A 23,457-nucleotide genomic window follows, 5' to 3' on the forward strand; every position below is an offset into this window, starting at 1 on the left:
GTTGAGAACCTTAACCACCTGGCCATGCCGAGCCCTAAATACATGTATGAAAAGACACTAGAAACTGAAGGCTAATAATAAGTAACAACATTTTGTTAAGTACAACGGTATATTTAAAAAAGACCAACAATCGCTTTAGCTCCCGAAGTAATTTTTGACTTTTAAAGGTGAAATCAGCATAATAATGGGTGAACAGACAATACCGTGTTAACTAACTTAAAGGTTAAACCCAAACTACTGGGGCAATATCAACTTTGGACCGCAGAGGATATGTAAAATGTTGAAACTAAGTTTCCAAATAAGTTTGGTATTGTTTTGTTAGTATAAACTTTGTTCTTCTACGATGTCGGGTTCTTCCTCCATAAAATGTAGTTATGTTCTTTAGTCGGGCGGGAAACAGAGTCTTACACAAATTGTGTGTGTGTGTGTGTGTATAAAGAACGTATTTCACGAGTTTTCATATTCTAGACTTGCACCTGCTGCTGTAACTATAGATAAAAACCAAGTTATGTGAAATTAAGAGTACCTGTTACCTCCCCCTCTACATTTGTACATCAAATGCGACGTACAAATTTAACACAAATAAAAACTTGTAACGTATTAACAAATCAGAAAGATATAGAGTAAACACTTGACTGTTGAATAACACACTTTATTACAGTAATACACTGGTATACCCTGATATTGTTTTCTTAACTTTTATTACATATTCAATAGGTTTTATTCGATTGATATACTGACACCTATATGTCATGTTAACACAAAAATAGATATATGTTCCTTGAACTTTGACAATTGAGACCTCAATACACTAAATAATAAATCGCTCACAATAGAACAAGTGGCGTGTGTGTAACCATGTGCTAACAAAATGCTTGGACAGAATGGAGTGGAATGAGGAAGAGATACATTTCTATAATTACCTACCAGGTAAGAATTACACTGAAAATGCTTGCAATAGCAGATAAAAATGTAATATATAGTTTTTGCTGTTAAACATGTTAATAAACAGGTTTATAAAAATACGTAACTAAATTCCTAAAAATTTCCTCTTGCTACTTGTTTACCAAGGAAAGACTTAGGATTACAGCAAAAAAAAATACATATATGTATATATTATGCTACTGCGTAATAAAAGTAGTTAGATGTAGCCACCGAATAACGTGATAACGTCTAGAGAGTTAAGACAGCTTGTTCCTTTGTGACATATTTCCTGTCAATGTCAGTTACTCATAAAACTGACGATTTATGTTAGTTGTCATGCGAGACGAAAAAAAAACAAAGTTTAGTAAACAGTTTCAATGTGGGTGTACGTGGGTACACGACTCCCCTCCTCCCTCTTTCTTTCTTATCAAGCGACTAACAGTTTTTTCAAGACGAGATGAACTCCAAACCTGAACCTCCCTGGTCCAAAAATATGGGCCGAATCCCAATGGATAATACACCAGAAATAATAAAATATTACATGCTATATGCTGACTCCTATTTTGACATGACACACGACATTTACTGATAAAATAATGGATGACAGTTGTGTGGACACAGGAGCTCGTTAAATACTTTTAATAACCTATAAACACTAATTTGTAAATTAACGTAAGTGTAATAACACCAAGTCAATTCTGCCTGTAGTAGGTATGCAACTGTAATGACACCAAGTCAACTCTGCCTTCAGTAGGTATGCAACTGTAATGACATCAAGTCAACTGTGTCTGTAGTAGGTATGCAACTGTAATGACACCAAGTCAACTCTGTAGTAGGTATACAAATGTAATAATACTATGTCAATGCTACCTAGAGTAGGTATACATTGTCCTAACATTCATGACCCATGTACACCCACACCAACTCCAATAAAATGGTCATATCTTAGGAAAGGTTGGATACTTTACATGTGTATTTTAGACTTGTTTGTACATTTATAACAGCTTCTGACAAAATGTTATCATAACTTTCATAATATTTTTTATTAATTGTTATTCACTTACTGTTCCCATATTTTGACTTTATATAAAAATATATATGGCTTCAGTTTTCTTAGTACCATATTATGTAGAATATTTATCACACAGTCACTTAGCAGTGACATCTAACGTTCAGGATTAAAAAAAATCCTAAAAAAAGACTAGAAACAGAATATCGCAACCCTTTTTCTAAATGTTGGAATTTTGTAACAAATAAATGCCTGCTTACAAATGAAACAGATAAATGTTTTATCACTAATATTTTTTGACAAATATTAAACATGAACAAGTTGGTGCAAGTTCCAATCTTAGTCAGCAAACTCATGTGGAACAATTCCCAACTATTAGTTTGAAAGTCACCAACTAGCACTGAGATAAGTACAGAAACTTTAAGGCAAAGAACATTCTTTTATACAAAAAATCCTGCAGTTGATCATTTTTACACATATGTGAAACATATTCTATAAATAAAGCTTATATTTTTGAAATGAAGGTTAAATTAAAAAAACTGTGTTTAAAAAATCAGTCAGTGTTATATACTTTTTCAGGACTATAATATTAAAAAATCTTGACAGAAAAGATAACAAGTAGAAACATGACCACTGCCAACTGGAACATTTTACTTAAAACATGACATTTTAAAACTTATACAAACACAGTAAAATGAGCTTACATAACACCAGATTCAGTACCAACTTCAATGATATCACTTTTATCTTACACATCAACAATTCTAATAAAATTCCTTCTTGTTCTTCTTAGTTTGAATTTCTCTACATCCTTTAAATATGTTTAACTGGTAAAAGTTTAAACTTTTATGAAAGGTAAAAAAATAACTTTATAAGAGACCCCCACAAACAATGCTATACCAAACCTTTACTGTTAAGAAGTGGTCCAAAGCAAAAGTTTCATTGAAGAATATCTTTCACATGAAATTCATAAGTAAAACAATAAATTACATAAATGTAACATTCTTCAAACATACTAAAAATTAATTTAAAATGCAGTTTCTTCCCAATTTCTTCTTTCTTAAATGCAGAATATAAAAAACTAAAACAACAAATATTTACTTTTCAAATATGTTGAGCTGGTTTTAAACTTAGATTCACAATTAACTAACAAACATTACTAAAATTACCCAACTGCAACTCAAAAAATGTTTAAGTGAAAAATCTACTCATCTCATATTTACAGTCCTTATCAAATTTGATTAAAGACTAAATAAAAAAATCAAAACCCATATGTTACATTTGCAAATGGCTTGATTTTGGTGACTAAAATAAGAATACATAAGCTTCCTGAAATCAACTATGAAAGCACTTCAAGAATGTATCACAGGATGGCTGGTACGGGTATTATTACTTTCATTTACAAGCAGAGAACATCTTCGGGAAGGTCGAAATGTTGTTCTCTGCTTATCAATGAAAGTAATAATACCCATACCAGCCATTCTGAGATACATTTTTTTATTTGAAGTGGGTTTCTTGTCATCAAGAATTACTTCAATAATGTAGAATACATTAGGCAGAATGCAATACTGATAAAAGAAGTCACCACATCCTGTACACTAAACAGGGATTTATCCTAAATTATAAGCCAATAAGAGATTATTATGTATTGCAATTTTCTTTTTTCATGTTGTTTTCAAACTAGAAACAATGCAGTGGTTTCTTTTATGCTATTAAAATCTGTCCAATTTAATTTATCAAACAATATTCTTAACACAATATTCTACACTCAAGCTAGTCTTTTAATTATTCACACAAAGCAACAAAGTGTTTCATAACATTACCATGAATACACACATGTAAATCTCCAAGCAGAAAACACTAAGCTTCAAGATAACTCATAAATAATCACAGTTTTAAACAGTAGAAATGTTTGAACAGAATCAGTTTCATATTCATTCCTATAATTATTCCCACAACTTCTTAACACAGCATTTACAACTATGGCTGTAGAGCTAATTCTCATTAGGTGGAAACAATGCACAGGTTAAAAATACTTAGGAATACTTATGAAGTAAAATCTATACTGCAGCAGAAGCATAGAAGCTTAATATGCAAGTTTTCCTTCTAGAGAAACGATCACAACTTGTTTTATATGTTAGTTTAATGAGCTCTACAATAAAGTATACAGAAAAAAATGTTATCTATATTATTTTTTCACATATAATTGTTCCAAGATAAGCACTTTGTTTATTCACTTTTTCAACTAAACATGTTAAATACAGATTGACACTGATCAATCCACTAATGTTCTAATATAATACAAAGTAACACTCAGCCCTTACAAATAATGTTAGTACTGATTGGCACAATACAGAGATAATCTACTGTTCCTGTTAGTACCACTTGACACAATAGAGATAATCTCCTTACTGTTCCTGTTAGTACCACTTGACACAATAGAGATAATCTCCTTACTGTTCCTGTTAGTACCACTTGACACAATACATATAATCTCCTTACTGTTCCTGTTAGTACCACTTGACACAATACATATAATCTCCTTACTGTTCCTGTTAGTACCACTTGACACAATACAGAGATAATCTTCTAACTGTTCCTGTTGGTATCACTTGACGCAATACAGATAATCTCCTTACTGTTCCTGTTGGTACCACTTGACACAATACAGAGATAATCTTCTAACTGTTCCTGTTAGTACCACTTGCCACAATACAGATAATCTCTTTATTGTTCCTGTTGGTACCACTTGACACAATACAGATATTCTATTTACTGTTCCTGTTAGTACCACTTGAAACAATACAGAGATAACCTCCTTACTGTTCCCATTAGTATCACTTGACACAATAAAGAGATAATCTTCTAACTGTTCCTGTTAGTACCACTTGACACAATACAGATAATCTCCTTATTGTTCCTGTTAGTACCACTTGAAATAATTCAGATATAATCTCTTTACTGTTCCTGTTAGTACCACTTGACACAATACAGAGATAATCTTCTAACTGTTCCTGTTAGTACCACTTGAAATAATACAGAGATAATATCCTTACTATTCCTGTTAATATCACTTGACACAATACAGAGATAATCTCCTTACTGTTCTCATAAGTATCACTTGACACAATACAGAGATAATCTCCTTACTGTTCTCATAAGTACCACTTCACACAATACAGAGATAATCTTACTGTTCCTGTTAATATCACTTGGCTCAATACAGAGTTAATCTCTTTACTGCTCCTGTTAGTACCACTTGACACAATACAGAGATAATCTCCTTACTGATCTCATAAGTATCACTTCACACAATACAGAGATAATCTCCTTACTGTTCCTGTTACTATCACTTGGCTCAATACAGAGATAATCTCTTTACTGCTCTCATAAGTATCATTTCGCACAATACAGAGATAATCTCCTTACTGTTCCTGTTAATACCACTTGACACAATACAGATATGATCTCTTTACTGCTCCTGTTAGTACCACTTGACACAATACAGAGATAATCTCCTTACTGATCTCATAAGTATCACTTCACACAATACAGAGATGATCTCCTTACTGTTCCTGTTACTATCACTTGGCTCAATACAGAGATAATCTCTTTACTGCTCTCATAAGTATCATTTCGCACAATACAGAGATAATCTCCTTACTGTTCCTGTTAATACCACTTGACACAATACAGATATGATCTCTTTACTGTTCCTCTTAATACCACTTGACACAATACAGAGATAATCTCCTTACTGTTCCTGTTAGTACCAACAGATTATTTTACATTATAACATCATTCATGAAAAATTACACATGTCCTTCCTCTTTATGAAAAACTATACAAAACTTGCTTCAAGTCAATATTAAAAAAAAAAGAGAGAAAAACATACCAAGGATATTTAATTTGGTATAAATATTGGTTTTTGAGATCTGTGGCAGTAACCATATGATTACTCAAAAAATCATGCAACAATTTATACAGATATGAGTTATCAGTGAAGGTGTTTACAACCAATGGATATCCTGGATGCTATCAGTGAACACAGTCTTCCCAGTTTCTGATAAAATTATTAGAATTAGAAGGTTTACATCTTATAAACCCTGCTAAGATAATCAGATATAAAGTATTTAATATTTTGTCTCTTTACTATAAAACCTTTAAAATTGAAATAAACACACATATATATGGGAAGAATATTTATTTTGTTTATATAAGCAGGGTTAAAATTGATATTGATGCTGTGCTTTGTGATAAGCCCCGTGGATTTGCATGTGATTGTTCCAACACTAAGTTTTTACTTCAGGAGGGTAGTAAAGATGACAAAGCCTTTGTTAGTCCCTGAAAACAAAGTGTTTTGAAAACTGTTAACTTGCATGGGATACCACCAATTACACGTAAGTATGAACAAATAACGCTTCGAAAAGTGACTTTCTCTGATGAACAATTTGTGTCTATGACTCATGACATTAAGTTTAACCTAAGTTTGTCTATAAGACAGTTTTAAGCATGCGATTCTAGCACTAGGAACCATTACGTAACTGTCAAGCAAAAAACACTTTTATATAATGTTCACTGTTCGTATGATCTTTTCCGACAAAGATTATAATAGTATTGACTAGATAAGTGGTTCCCTCCATCAATTTAAAAATATATATATATATTAATATTGCATTTCATGGTTGTTCTAGTTTAAAATGAAGTAACCAAACCAAAAAGTGTCCACTTTGTGACATTTCAGAAACAGGAATTGTTGAGTCAATTTTAAAATAATATGAACTGATAAACTATTATCCTTCTTGAAAATTACACAAACTGTATAATTTGTCACTAGTGATTATTTTCATGTAGTATATCAAAAATAATCTTTAGTAAAATTAAAAGGAGTTATAAAAGAGTTCAAATTGATAAAAATTACAAGTTTGATAGAATTTTGAAGCAAAATTCACCAGTATTCTTCAATACTCATATACAGTACAGTTTAGTTTCAGAGTTAACTGAACCATATACCCATAAAGCAATTTTTTAAAGTATATATGAATTTTTTTGCAATCAACATGACAACAATGTAGAAAGAACAATATTCTACACAGAAAACAAGTGTCTAATGAAAAGAATCTTTAAAAAGCAAACTTTTAAACTTTACAATGAATAACTATAGATTTTATCTTCTGAAGGAGCCATTAGTGCCACTGTTTATATTGTAATGATCAGACAGTTTATTTAACAGTTTGGCCCCTCGTCTTACAGAATATTAAACTGACTAAGCATAAATAAAACAACAGAAAAAGAAAGACATATGTTTCAAAACTTGGAAGCAATGATTCTGAAATGTATGATTCTTCAAATGATTACATGGCTAACACCAGATAAATAAATGTATGATTCTTCAAATAATTACATGGCTAACACCAGATAAATAATGTGCATTTCAGTGCTGATAAACTTTTCAGTCTTCATTCAGATAATATGATACAAAAGTACTGGTATGCAAGAATTAAAATTACTATAAAGTTAATTACAGGAAAAAAATACACATAATTAATACTTGGCCACACCCTCGGAAGTGTCATTACTATCTTCTACTAAACACAGCAGTCTTACTAAAATGACTAGATATATACTCACAGATTGGAATTTTTACCACTGTTTTTATAAAAATAATAGAATTAAAATAAATCATCAATTGTTATATTGACATTCAACTTGGACATGTCCTTTCTTTGCACATAAACTTTGAGAACATTACATATCATATAATTTACCATAAATGCACATGACAAACACATTTCACATCAAACTCTATTAGACTGTTCAATATGCAAAACGAAAGTCAGTGGACAACTGAAAAGAAACTAGCAGTTACTGATTATATGTTCCATTTGGTAACTGTTTCATTGGTCACAAAGCTTAAGTTTACATACACAAACACACTATCATATTCAGAAACATACTTGCATGTTTCACCATGTTATTTGTAATCTACATGCAGACCTCAGCAATCACTGTTTAACCTGTGATGATTCTCTTACAGCTCATGACATACATCTACTTTCCACAAAGCTTCACATATTCAAACATGAAAACAAACAAAATTGTTCAAGTAACTGCACGTGCATATCAAAGTATCCATTCTAGTAGTTTTGACTAAAATTGCAATCTTTTAACTCCTTGATGTATCATACTTTAAATGTTGGACATCCAAGTAACTGTGGTTCAGGATACAGAAAATAAACCATTGTCTCAACAATGCTGTTTATCTTTACTTGGAATCTGTGTACAAGTTATTAATCTGAAATTGTGAAAGTTTAGGCTCTTAGAAACAACCACTGTCAACTGGACTTGCAGCACAGTTGTTTCTAATGAAAATATAAGCTAAAAAGTTGTAGCAGAACCTAAAATCACTAGACTATCTGAAGTTAGTATTTCTTATATTCAAAATAGTTTTGGTGTTCTTGTACACGTGGAGAATATACAAGGAAAATAAACTTACAAGTGATAGGAAGCTTTGGGTTTGTTAAGCCTTAAAGCTATAATCAGTTCATTCCTCTAAATTTCCACAGAAATTTAACTGGTGTAAGCACTAGGTATAAGATATATATCTTTTATTTCCAGCACATTGTGACACACGTGAACTTAGTATAAAGTCCCCAGAAAGCACAAGATCAGACGAAAAATAAAGCTGATGGTTAATAGGCTATTCCAAAGGTCACTGACAGTTAACAGCCCAAACATGGGACTAGATTTAGGTTTAAGTATCCAGATTGGCCTAAACTAATTATTAGACAGATAAGAAGTTGTATAATGAGAAACCAGATTTATGGTTAACTGTCCAGATGTAAACAGACTAAGTATCAATAAAATAAATAAGGATGGAACACTAGTTTTATGGTTACAAAACCAGATAAGACAGAGCCAAGCTAAGGATTGATAAACTAAATAAAGATCTGCATGATGGATGCAACTGGTTAGACAAAATAAGGCTAAAGATAAATAAGCTAAAAGGGAATTAATGTAATGGCTATTAAATCATTATGCGGGTCCAGACTGATGGCTAAAAATCTAAATGGTAAAGAAATTGACAGGAAATAAAAAAGGATGGAGGGGTACAGTAGTCTATTATTATTATTATTATTATTGATATCCATATTTTTTACAACAAACAGGAGAAAGCAAAGACACAAATTACACCATCATATCATCTTCATAGTCTTCACAATACTTCTGAAGAAAAAAAACACAACTGGATTCTCTTCAACATTACCTCATGCTGGTTCATTTTTTACTTCTTTGTGTACAAAGAAATTCACATAAACAAATGCTTAACAATATCTAGTGCAGCACCTCATAAAAGAAATTATATGACTAGTGACAAGTGGTCAGCTTAAAGTCTTGTCTGACATGTATATTACAATTGCAACAAAACTCAAATACCTGAAAACATATCCAAAAGTGACTAGTTAATGAATTATACCAACCCCAGTATTATAAAATGTTTTTCACAAATCCCAAGAGAATATGTGGTGTTTGACAACAATAGTTTTTTAATGTTTCTTGAAAGGGATCAGTGGGTGGCTGACCAATGACTAGTCTACTGGTCCCATCTGTAGAACCCCCCTTCCTTTCTTAACTGTCACAAGTCCCAGGAGAACAGGTGATGTTTGACAACAATATATTTTACTGTTTCTTGAAAGAAATCACTTGGCAACTGACCAGTGACTAGTCTACTGGCTCCATCTTCAGAACCAGACCTTTTTCTTAACTGTCACAAGTCCCAGGAGAACAGGTGATGTTTGACTAACATGTCTCTAACTCCTTCTTTAAGTGGTTGCGACAACTCTCTTTTCACAGGAATCTCCCAGTCTGGATTGAGGTTGAAAGCAAATTGAGAAAGCAACCTGCTCAAGAAAAAAAAACAAAATTATCAAAAATGATAAAGGTCAAACTAGTTAGCAAACATCTAAGACAATTCTACAAATGATATATCAGTGTTATCAAAAAAATATCTACAATACTGAATAAATCATAGCACTGTGGTTGGGCCTAAAAACATCATAACAATTCCATCTCTCACATGATTAGAACACAGATAAACATGGCTGCTTACTTTAATATATAGCCATGTACACACCAATCTAAGTTATGACTGGAGGAACTGGTATTTCACCTTTGACATTTAACATTTTAAACAGATGACTAACACTGTGACAGTCTAGAAACAGATGTATTAATAATTACAAATTGGCAAAATTTCTAAATGACTAAACAAGAACTGAGATTGCAAGACTGATCTTAACTAAATCTAATAAATAAATAAGATTAATTTAACTTAGAAAATGGGGAAATGGAATCTTGGAAGCAACTACTTGAATATTCCACATGAAAAGACACAAATAACTACAAATGAGATCTCTAAGTCGTATACATGATCAAGAATAGTTTAAGCTTAAAATGAGGCTAATGAATCACACTCACGTAACAAAATCTAATATAAACTAGAAACAACACTGTTGAATTTTGTACAAGAATTAAGACTTAAGAAATAAATAAATAAATTTTACTTATGACCAAAGTGAGTTAGAACTTAAATGGAGGCTAATGTATTCTACTTTTTAACTATGACTGTTAGACACTGATTGTTCCATATGCCCTGTTTGGATGTACAAGTGTGAAATACAAACAATAAATAATAGGAATGACAATGGAGCACCAAACCATCCAATATATTTTTTTAATTCACTGGAACACAAATAGATAAAATACACTTGTCATATTTCAAAGCAACAAGAGGAATGATTATTTTATATTCAGAGAAGCAATCAGGTGGAAAACAGAAGATATAACAGAGAGAAAGTTTCAGCAATTGGATGAGAATGTTTAAGGTCAAAGACAAGAGAAATCTTCAATACCACTTTGGTTATCTAAAGTGTGAACAATCAAACAAACAACAACACTGAAATTTCTTAATGCACTTGAACAAGTCCTACATAGCAGTTTAAAGCATTAGATGAAACAAATTTTAAAAATAACTTGATATTCGTGAAGATCTGTACCTCCTCCTTTTATGTACTCACAGATGTGACACTTACCTTAACTCACATTTGATTTGAACCCAGCCTGGACTATTAATGAAAGACCAAGTGTGGTACATTTTCTGTACGACATGCATGCAGGAACAGAGAACTTCAAACCACAGATGAAGCACTTGTTCACTGTAAAAAATCATAAGCCATAAAAGAGATACAAAAATCATAAACACAATACTCTCTAAGAATTAATTAAACTAGCAGAGAAGTAATAATCATGTCACAAACAGTATGATGAAATTATTTCTTTCAAATAACTCTTCAAACTTTGAAATACTGAAGTAAATAAACTGTTTAAGGGAAAGCATACTATACTCGTCTATGACAACAGATTATAAACAGTTTTTTTGTATCCCCCTCTCCTGAAAATTTGACAGATTTACGATACGAAAATCTGGAGTTTGATTCTTCAAAGTGAACAAGGTGCAGAAAGTCCATTTTATGGCTGTGTACTAAACAGACATAGTTGTTTGCATTTTTAGTTGATAGAGATCTTACTTGGTAAACTGGACTTGTTTTTATGATGTACAGTAGACTGAAACCATCCTACTGACATACTTACATGATCAAGACAATGTGTGCTCTTTAAGTAAGAATTCTATTATACATCCAGTTTTACTTTTGTAAAAACTTCTGTAATTAGAAAAGATTTAAGGAAAGTCAAATTATAAATACTCAGATTATTGATTTTCATTTCCGATGCTAAACATTTTCTACTGATCCTTTGTGCTTTAGAATATTGTAGGACTAACCATGTCTTGTAAGTGAAAATGAATACTTGAACACTATGTAGTACAAATATATTTCAATACAAGCTCACTGTAAAGGTTTTTACTGTCTCTAGCTACAAAGTCATCATGACTAAATGAACTAAGCCTGATTCCAGCTTGTGATAAGCTACTGAGTAAGTAACCAAAAACACTGATGCCTACTTGAAACATTTTTTGATTATTCCAATAAAATTACAGTATGTATACGGCAATGAAGTATATATAGATATGAATATCACTGTTCCACAACATTCTGACATAGAATAGCATCAGATCTACAGATTAATGCTACCTTTATGATTTTAATTATAATATCACATCCATAAAAATACTTACTTCAAGCCAATACATATAAGGGATCGCAACTTAACATCCATCTGTGCATGTGCTGCATCGTGGGATAGATTAACAGCCTGTACAGCCTGAAAGAAATTTCAGTTGATAAAACCAAGGTTCAATAATAATACATGTAATTCTACTTAGAGCATTACTCTGAGTTATATTCTTAAAACTCTCTCTTTAGACAGTTTCTAGCTCAAAGAAAAAAATCTTCAATACAAAGAACTGTACAAACAAATGACTATCTATATCTAAAAACACATAGCTTGAGTAAACACTTTTTTTGTAGCAGTAACATAGCAGCTTATAGAATGGCTGAATATTTTTGTTTTTCAAGTACAAATGTTTAACTCATAGCTCCATGATCTCCTGATTTATTTGAGATCTAATTACAGATTTGAACTCAGGATTCAAACCCTTTTAACTGATGTATTTGACAATGCTCAAGGCCTCACAGGTTAATTTACTCTAATTCTTTCTAAAATATTTTTCAACTTCAGGATAGGTTACTAGAGATCCTAATAAAAAATAAAACTGAAATGGCATATGTACACTGCATGTTTGATATTGCTGATACATGGAGATATAGCTATGACAAAAAATGTAAGGTCTTGTAGATCAAGTTGCTCTAATCCTGCCTCAGAGAATTTCAAGTGGTGTGGATACTGAGAATTCCCTCTTGTTAAAGTACATTCATTGCTACTAAATTCTCTCACATTAGAAATAGAATTCACTAACTTTTCAATTCTTTTAAATGTAAGATTCTATGAAAGAAACTACCATGAGTACAGACTTACACGGTACAAAATTTCCTCTGGTGTTAGAACTTTGCCATCTTCGTCAAGCCTAGGATTGGAAATTACAAAGAAATATTAGTTAAATGTTGTAGGGATGTGTTAAAACAAAGTAAATAATGAATAATATTTTAATTCCAAAACAGTTGTGATTTTATGAAAAAGGGCTACAGTGGTTTAAACTCAATTCTCTTTAAATGCAGGTACTAAGCTGAGTCCAGTCCAGTCCACAATCCAACAAATTTTTCCAACTTAAACACACTTAATAAAATATAAGTATTAGTAAGTTTATGGGTTTATCTTTTCCTACTTTCCCCAGCACAATAAATCCACAAAGTTTCTATATTATTACTAACCTTTGCACTATGTTTAAAATGATATTTCAAACAGTGTATGTAAAGTCACACTAACTTGTTTGATACAACTTAAATAATGTATAAAATGAGCTTACAGAAAGATGAAATAAATATTGAATTTTAACTATCATATATAACAGGTGTAGTAAAGAATATATACTACATCAAATGCAACTTTACAAGGAAAAATACATGCTAGAACAGGACATTTATAAAGAATATTCTGTATCTAAAACTAATGAATCTTTTTACCAACACAGGTAAATATTCCTGGTCACATTTACAAATTTTGTATCCAACATTAATGGACTTGTTGGCCAACAGTCCTGGTATCATAAAGAGTGACTGTCTCTCAATACAGATTTTTTTTGAATAAGATTCAGCATAAAAAGTGTGTTGTCATGCCACTAGCTGTTACATTATTGTGACAGAAGGTTAAAGTTTGACAGCTACTACTATGGTTGTAAACACAAGGAAAACTACATAAAACAATAGTATATATATTTAGGATAAAACTGACAGATGAAATTCAGTCATAAAAACAATTAAAATAAAAAGTTTCTCAAAGACAACTATTTTCTACACACTGATAAAAAAAATGAGTTTATTCTAAGAGTTTTCTTAGACTTAAGTAAAAACTTCAAGTTTGGTAGCAAAATTAAAATTTGCACAAATTGTGGTATTTGTATTAAATATCACTCAATGATACTGTAATAATGGTCTATCAAGTAAATGATATAAAGGTAGCACTGATGTAAGTTCTTATAGTATATCTTAATCATAAAAACTTATCCTTTAAAAACACCTATCACAAACCCAATCTTTACAATATAAACAAACTTCCCAATGAGTATATTTATCTATATTCAATAAAATGAGATTAAATCAGAAGGGAAAAAAAATCATTGAATTTATGTGAAAGAGAGAGAAGTTATTGCAAATAAACAGATAAAATATATAACTTAAAAATTCAAGTTATTTTTTTAAAATGAGTTGCATTTTACTCTGAAAACAATCAATTAAAAAAAACCTATATTATAACGGCAAGTTTTAAAAACTGAAATGTGTTAATTTATAAAAAAAACATTAAAAAGTTCTAATGACTCCTACAAGGTATCAAATTAATGTGTTATTAGTATTAAATGCTTTTTTGTGCATGAATGCATTCCAATTCTAAAACACTTGTAAACGTTTTAACCATGTAAACTAAGTAAAGGTTTAATGACTAGTATCCTACCTGAAAGTCTTACAAAGCACCAGCCTTGAGTAAACAGAATTGAAATCTTTCTCAACTTCTGTATTAGCCACCTAAGTATCAAATGAAACCAAAACTTAAATAATTTTAACACCCAGACTTTTGACTCATTTTTATAACAATGTTTCAAACTCAGAATATCCAGAGGTTTATTTCATTCTGCTGTTCTGACATTCTGTAGAAAAAGTATTTTGCATAAAAGCTCAAGTTTATCTTAAAAGCTATTGACGATCATCAGTAACATTCATTTTCATCCTAGGAACTGACTATGAGAATTATTTTTGTAACAACTACCTGAAGCCAGGTCCTATGTGTGATGTAGAGGATGGTAACAAAAACTACACACACAGCAGTCTTCATGATTTTGTCTCTTTGAATGAATTATATATTTTTACTGTTAGCCTTCAAAATGCAGCTTAAACATGTGGATAGATTTTATTCATTACATACCTTAACAAATTACAACATGTTTTACACTGCTCCCTACCCTTTACAAAAACAATAAACAAGTGAAACGAATACATCATATAGTACAAAAACTTCAGCAAAACAACTACAGTACAAATATACTTCATCCAAAGGACTCTAGTTATTCATAAACTCAAATGTTATCTTAATATCAAGCTGCAGTCACTATTCTCAATATGGAATTTTTATTTTGAAATATATATATATACCTACACAATCGACTTATTGACCTAACGAATACTATATACTGAATAAAATGTTTTATATTATCCAACTGCTTTTCAATGAAGTGTTAGATAAATTGTTTTAGAAGCAAAATTAAGTTGAAAAAGTAACTGTTTTTGATATTTATCATATCAAAAGATTTTCTATTTACATGTAAAACACTTCAAAGTGTGAATAATTCCAATCCTCTAAGATTACCATGTATCGATTTAGTAATGCTTAAATGAACTAGAACATTTAAAGAATAAAGCTAATAAACAGCTACTTGTGTTCCAACACTTAACTTCAAGAAAGGAAACAACATGATACATTTTTTTAAACACTGCAAGCTGTCCACAGGAAGCCACCAACACAAAACTTAGAGCATAAAAACTTCAAATATTTTAAAATGAATTTATCCTCTTATACAATTGTACTGGTCAAAATAACTGTTTTGACTGCATTATTTGTAGTATGATAAAACAAAAAGTAACATTATATACAAATAAAACAATTATGTTTAAGGCATGTCGGTGCACATGGTCTTCCACAGGTGTATTGTCCCTGATTTTGAAAACTTTTAACATTAAACAGTTCTGTTACATTATAAGTAACTGGGGTCAAACAAGAATCGTATATGTATGACATACATAGGTTAATTTATAGCTTCTAACAGTACAGAAGAAAAAACAATGAATTTTAAATACCAAAATAAAACAATATTATCGTCCTGAAAAGTTGCGAGTTTAAACTATAAGACAAGAAGTAACATTAGCCAATAAAATTACTTGTACTTGTTAGCTTAAAACTTATTACTTCCTCAATGAAGTTCCACGGATGAACAGGACCACCAAGAAGGTAAGATCTCTTCATTCCATGTTCCAGAACAGACTTGATGGCTGGACACAATCTGTGCAAAAAGTCACAAACAAGGTTCAACTAGATCAATATCCTCTTTTTCAGTTTTTTTAAACTAACTAATATTTTATCAGTCAACTTCTTATACATTTCTCTATTCTAAAGAAAGTTCATGACCTTCTGGAAAAGTAAGATGATGCTTCAGAAGCTAATTTTATTAAATAAAACATAAAAGAGCCAAGAAGTAACATTCACAACAAATGTCAAACACACAATAGTTAGGTTTGAACTCCCAAATAGAACCTTTTTACACACATTATATATAGCAAGGCTAAGGTGTAACCAAAACTTCATTTTTATCGTTTTCCAACAAATTTTGATCAATACATATGGTCTAGCCATATTAAGTATAAATAGGTCAAAATTTAAGAAAATGAAATATTTATAAACTATAGCCTGAGATAGTGCTAAATTTTTCTTCTTGATATAAATATCACTGCACTACTAGAGTACAATTACACTCTCCAAACTTATTAGTTATTCGTTGAACACTAAAGAAATGTTAATTTCATAATTTAACTGTATTTAATTAATTCTCTCCAAAGTAAAAGGGATTCACTTCTCTCCAAGTGCATACCTGCATTTCAACTTTCAAAATTTAATTTAAAAGTTAACTATTATTCTATTTCAACAGTCTTTTACTCAAACCTGTGTGTGCATGTGTTTTGTTAGATGTCACACAAAACTACAAGAAGGCTATCTGTACATAGCCAACCCCAAATCTGAATTGATTGCTAATTAATACCATCCACTGGATTACTCCTATCAGATTGAATAGTGGGATTTGAAAAATCACACTTATAATGCACAAAGAGCCTCAACGGGTAGAACAAAAATTTGCTTTTGATGGTAAACGAATGCTAATCACAAAACCTCACATTCAGAATATGGCTCACCACTAACTAGAGACAACAATGTTAAATGTTCCTGTGTTCAACTTCTCCCACATGCATATGAGGGAAGAAAAAGATAACAAACTTACCATAAAATATAAAGAAAAACATCTCATACCTATTTCATTACACTGGTAAAACAGTATCATATGCTTACATAAAGAGAGTAGGATTCTGAAATTCAGTTTTAAACAAAAATCATAAAATGTTTTATGGAATTCAAAATAGGATAAAACAAAGAATAATGTAATAATAAGTCAGGCTTTTCAGTTCACAGAAGATATGTATGATATTATATGTATTATATTTTTTGTTGTAGTCAGCCATGTTGTCTGATCATCACTTGTAATGTGTTAGCTAGGTACAAATGTTTAAACATCAAAGATATAATTCAGCATTTTTTACACTTGTCCCGACCAAACATGTTTAATTACTTACGTTCCACGAACAAGATCAGTAATGGCCTCCGTTACAGAGTCATCACCTGCACAAGAATACTGAAAAAAATATAATACCATCAGCACAGTTAGATGAAACAAACAATTCAAGTGGAAGTTGTTCTTAAAACTAGTTTCACTGATTATTTACAGTTTTCCAGTTATTTCTTTCAAATTAAAATTTGTGTAGCTGTTATACAAATAAAGATTACACCTTCAACAGCCCCTAATAGACATATAAAAGAAAAAAAGCCCCTATCCCCACAATTTAGGTATAGCAGTCCTTAATTTTAAACCAACATTCACAGGAAATGCAGGTGTGTGGAACATCACCAGTGGAAAAGCTTTTTTAAGCTGAGTTATGAAATTCACTCTCATCTCTTTTAATGCTCCCACAACTAAAAATATGGGGCACATACAGCAGTGTCCCATATTAGAACTAATGAAAACTTCTACCTAGAACCTGATACACTAATCACTGCCCCATTTCAAATTTGAGAATTTTAATAGTTCTTAGTATAGTATAAGAATATAAAATCACATTTAAGAAATAATTATTTTTACTGAGTTTGCTCAACAAAGTACAGAGACATCAATATTGAAATGTAGGCACACAATGCATTAAGGTACATTTCAGTGTAGTTAGAGCAACATGTGTAAAAATATGAATAGAAAGAAAGATGCAAATGTTGTTTATGAACTTAAACTAATCCAAACACAATCACACAGTGTGTGTGGAAATTTGAAGTCCAGTTATAAGAAATATATTTTAACACAGTTTGAAAAAGTAATCATCTCAATGATAAACTAATGAGTAAGATAAGAATTTAAATATCATTACAGATATCGTTAGTGGTTTCTTTTCTCTGCAAAAAACAAAACACAGATTATGTTTCTTATCAAGAAATGATGATAGGATACTTTGAACTAGAAAAGTTTAATTTATTCAAGTTGCTTCGCTACTATATCGCTTTTGTTCTTGAGAACATGTACATCTCTGACTACCATTTCTCTGTGTCTACCTGTTTCACTCACACATACAGCCCTACAAATGATGCAGGTAATCTAATGAGCACATTTCTTATGAAAGATCAATCACTGAGCTCAATTGCTTTCATAAACACTTGAGTTTCTTGCATGTGATATCAGTGGTAATAATGATGTCAAACTAATACCATATTTGAAAATATCTCAAAAGGTTAATAATAAATAAGCAAACAATGATTTATAAGCACAAGGAAAAGGTTTATTAATGGTGGAACAGATCAATGTTTTGTTGAAACCTATAGTACATATTCTACAGGTCTGTAGTATGTTCCACAATCAATAAAACTATCACTTATGTTTTTAAATTGGTGCTTGCCTACCAATTATTATATTAGAATAATGTGCTTCCTTACTCAAGTATATAAATAGGTATTAAAGCTGAATCTTTACATGGTGGTTTTTAAAATATTAATGATGAGTGGGGGGAGGGAATCAAGTTAAAGTCACATCATATATTACTTGGCTTTGTTGTTACTTATTGGGTTGGTTGGTTGATTTAGTGTTTAATGGCACAAAGCAGCTAGGCTATCTGCACTAAACGTCCGTTAAAAAGTTAAAAGTAAATTTAGTAACATTCATAAAAGGAAATTAAGGTAAAACAAAACAAAGTTTAAAAAACATAAATAGCATAAAACCAATGTTTACATCTAGTCTACAACGTTAAGAGAAAAACTACATTAATTCAAGTTGTAAAGAACTTTCTATAACGTAACTATAATAATCATTACTTGCCAGGAAGACTAATAGGTAAGTACAAAAACCACCATCAGTCACCTGAAGTTGGCCTTTCCAGTCTTGGTTTCAAGTTATTTAATGTTATGGCCAGTTTCTAATTTCACATCAAACTAGATGAACTGTGATTTTTAACAGGGAGCCACATTAAAAATTACAAAAACTTAAATAGCATTAAAAAGATTAATAGTCTTTATAAAACTAAAAACATTACCATCACCAATAACATTGTCTAATGTTATGGACAATCCTTGGGACAGAACATGTTTAAATGGTGCCATCATTGTGAATCGTAACGATGACAAGAAAGTAAATTGTGGCTTATTGTGATCAGAGTGTTATACAAACTACACACTGGTGCATCAGTTCCAGATAAAAGAAAACGATGAGTTAAAAAACTATAACCAATGTATAGTCTAGTAAGAACAACTTCCTCTTTCCGATCCTTATGGAAGCAAGATGACTTAAATCCAATACAGGGTTTTATTTCGAAAAGCTTATTTTTGCATTGCTCACTTCAAGTTGACTGCCAACTGGCACAGAGCCAAGCCATGAATACAGGACCACAGTCCATGTATGGAAGAGGCACAGCTGTGATAATGCCAGAGCAGATAGACTTAGCTGCAGTGTTGGCAAGTACATTCCCACGAATACCAACATGGCCCAGTATCCAAAAAAACTGGATACAAGTAGATGTTAAAGAGAAATGGGCCAGTCAGTTTTAAATATCAGTGAGAACAGAGTGTGAACTAACATGAAGCAATTCCAGGGCCAATAGAGAAGGATGGTTCGAAAGATGTTCAGCAAATAACAGACAGTATTTCCAATCAGGAGTGTCTACTTTTCTCAGATGACTTAAAGATAGGTCACAAATGGGGACTGTACGACGGTGGGATGGGCTGACCAGTGGATACAGCAATATTATCCAAGGACAGACCCAATTCATCCAACTGCACCTGGATATGATGGTCAAAAGGAGCAATGGCATACCATCTGGTCTGAAAAAGCATGTTCCATCGAGGAAGGAAAATACAACCCCAGGTGGGATGCTTTGGTAAGGAATGAAGTTTCAAAGCATACAGTAAAGACAGTTTCAAACGTAGGAGATGCAAAGAAGTTTCATGAGACTATGCATAAGCTCTGAACTGAGGAAGTGCAGAAAGTCCCAGTGCAGAGCTAAGTCCTTGATGATGAATGGGATCCAGCATCTTTAAGGCCGATGGTCTGGCAGAGCCATAGACCAGTGATCCATAGTCGAGTTTCGATCAAATAAGAGCACAATACATCTTTACCATAGAATGTCAATCTGCTCTCAAAGTGGTGGAAGAGAGGACACAAAGGATGTTCAGTGCTCTTGTACATTTGACCTGTAGCTGCTTGATGTGGTTTGAGAGTGTGGGATATCTACGGAAAGTATCCCAGGCTCATTTTTGAGTCTTCTGTGCCATGTGGCAGGCAGGATTCCACCATGGACAAGGATATAGTGGAAAACGTGTCGAGGTTTTAGGAATACATTGTGCAGCTGCTTGTATAATACAGTCAGTTACTGCTGCCACACAGTCATCTATTGATGGCTTACAGACAATGGCAGGATCAAGTTCTGCGAGAGCAGTGAAAGAGGGCCAGTTTGCCTGATCCAGCTTCACCTGGGCACGTGGGTCAGGTGGGATTGACCACAGCCAGTCTATCTCAAGAATATAAGAAAATGATCACTGCCTTGTGGATTATTGTCAACCCTCCATGAAAAATGGGAAAATTATGAAGGGGAGCAAATTGAGAGATCAATACCAGTAAAGGACTGACTAAGTGCATGGAAATAAGTAGAAAAACCAGTATTGAAAAGAAAAAGGTTGTGATCAGAGAGCATACATTCTACAGATCGACCCCTTCTATCAATATCAGCACTTTCCCAGAGGGGATGATGTCCATTAAAGTCACCCAGGATGAAAAAGGGATATGGCAAATGTTCAATGAAAGCACCAAGGTCTGATTGATCATATGTCTCTTCAGGTGACAGGTCGAGAAAACAAACTGTGATGGTGTGACCCAAGGAAACACATGGCTACGGCCTCCAAGGGTGTGTCGAGTGGCAAAGACAGGGCAGGCACATGCTGATCAACCAACAGTGCCATCCCTCCATGCACACATCCATCACACAGCCTGTCATTTCTGTATAAAGAAAACTGCAGAAAGGTGACTGTATCAGCAGGTTTCAGAAATGTTTCCTGTAAGGAAAGACAAACAGGATGGGAGGAAGCAATCAGCGTTTTGATGTCATCCAGATTATAACATAAACCTCGACAGTTCCATTGTATCAGGTATCCATTTTTATTTACGTGTAGGCAAATTGGGTGGAGAACCCTTCTGTTTACGACTACGTCTTTTTTCCTTACTTTCCTTATTCAAGGGAGGTCTATCAACCTCCATGGATTCTGCCCTGGGTTGACTGAACAGGTCTTTGCTGTTGGTAGGGGATTCCAGAGACTAAGGAAGTGAAATAATGATTGTTTTGCATCTTGGGGTGAAAGAAGAAGATGGATCCGAGGAAATGCCTGTACCTGGAACCAAAGGATGTGGATCTTGGGGTTTGGTGGAAGGTATGTAAGGGACAGAGATAGGTGTTGAAGTTGATTCATCAACTTTTTTAACCATGAGGCCAAAAGACTCTTCATTTGTTTGGAGAATGATTCTTTAGGAAGCACAGAGAGATCTATCAGCACTCCCACAGTAGTTGTGGAACAAAGTGCATCAGCATACGTCCGAGATGAGGTGGTGGACAGCAATTTTCGAGCCTCAGGATAGGTAATGTTATGAATCATTTTCAAACACTGGACCTCTTTTTCTTCCAACCATTTAGGACAAGAACGAAAGTAGGACAGCTGACAGCCATTGCAAATGATGCAATGAGGATCCGTTAAGCATCATGGTCCTTGCCACTGCAATGAGCACACGTCTTCTTCGAGTGACCGAACCATTGACACTGGAAACATCAGAGGGTTTGTGTCGTATTGCCGTACTCTGCAATTAAGATAACCTGCCTTGAAGGCGGCAGGCAAACATGGTGACGTAAATGTGAGAATGAGGACATTGGTCGGCACCATAATTCCATCTTTGCGAGTGGAGATATGCCTCACTGCAGAAACTCCTTGCGTGGAGAAACCAGTGAGAATTTCTGACTCTTGGATGTTCTTCAAATTCCCTCTCAACAATAACTCCTCATGATAAATTCAAAGTAACATAAGGTGTAACTTCAATAGGTATATCCCCAATTGCATTTGAATACAACAAAATTCACTGTGTTGAGATGTGGATGTTTCTACCAATATGTCACCAGATCAAAGCTTCTTTATTGACTTTGGAGAGCCAGCAAGCCCCTCTAGTCCGTTCTGAATGAAAAATGGAGACATCTGCCCTAAAGATTTGTCTGAAAGTGAGTGCAATATATGAAAATGAGGTACAACAGATGGTCCGAATGGTGAGTATTGCTGCTCAGAATCTTCAAGATGTGGCCGTTTACCTACAGACTGTTTTTTCACTATTTTATTAAGATTTTTAATTGGAGTATCCATAATAAAGAAAGGGAAATTTCGGTGCCAACTGACCCCACCCACCATGAAGCCTTTCAATGTCAAACAAGGACTGCAGCAACACCAGGGTTTCATGAGCACTATACCCAAACACCAGCATCAGATATAATGTCTACAACACCTGCTGAAAACATCCAACACTGGTACTTGGTTGACCCTAGTCCAAGTGGACCAGCCAATTGACCCAAGGAGGACCATCCCAAGGTCACCTGTCTACAGGAATTCAAGGCCAAAGTGGTGTGTTAGGATTGGACCCCTCAACTACCAGGATCCTCTCCTCCCCTTCACGGGTTGCCACACACGGCAAACACGTGGGTGAATGTTTAGATCCCAGAGGTGGTAAACTGAAAGAACAGAACCTCCCTGGAAGGTCCCCTCACCACATACATGAAACCACACTGGGGGTACTTATTGGGAGATATCTAGGACATCATACAGAGAAATGCTGTCCTTGTCTTATAGAACTTGTAATCCCATATTCTGGTCAACCTGTATTCCATTGGTTCAATGATGGATTAAAACAATACATTCATTTCAGATTTTTTTTATGGAGGTAGAAACACTAATTAATCTGGCAAGGATTATTCTATGTTTTCAAGTACTAGTACAGATGGACACCAGAATATTTCATGAAA

At 33.0% G+C, this 23,457-nt stretch overlaps 1 protein-coding gene across 4 annotated transcripts in view; it reads right to left on the minus strand.

Moving 5' to 3' along the window:
* Nucleotides 1-636: 636 nt before the first annotated feature.
* Nucleotides 637-23,457, minus strand: part of LOC143255014 (small G protein signaling modulator 3 homolog) — a 44,733-nt gene continuing 21,912 nt past the window's right edge. For all 4 annotated transcript variants that reach the window (XM_076510007.1, XM_076510006.1, XM_076510008.1 and 1 more), the window contains 7 exons: nucleotides 17,458-17,516; nucleotides 16,025-16,118; nucleotides 14,519-14,589; nucleotides 12,929-12,977; nucleotides 12,129-12,214; nucleotides 11,026-11,148; nucleotides 637-9,834 (listed from right to left, as the gene is read on the minus strand). In XM_076510007.1, coding sequence (XP_076366122.1) covers nucleotides 9,702-9,834; nucleotides 11,026-11,148; nucleotides 12,129-12,214; nucleotides 12,929-12,977; nucleotides 14,519-14,589; nucleotides 16,025-16,118; nucleotides 17,458-17,516 — 615 coding nt within the window. In that variant the 3' untranslated portion in view covers nucleotides 637-9,701. The remainder of the gene's footprint in view (nucleotides 9,835-11,025; nucleotides 11,149-12,128; nucleotides 12,215-12,928; nucleotides 12,978-14,518; nucleotides 14,590-16,024; nucleotides 16,119-17,457; nucleotides 17,517-23,457) is intronic.

The sequence above is a fragment of the Tachypleus tridentatus genome, chromosome 7 (genome assembly GCF_004210375.1).
Source record: "Tachypleus tridentatus isolate NWPU-2018 chromosome 7, ASM421037v1, whole genome shotgun sequence".
Classification (NCBI taxonomy): domain Eukaryota; kingdom Metazoa; phylum Arthropoda; class Merostomata; order Xiphosura; family Limulidae; genus Tachypleus; species Tachypleus tridentatus.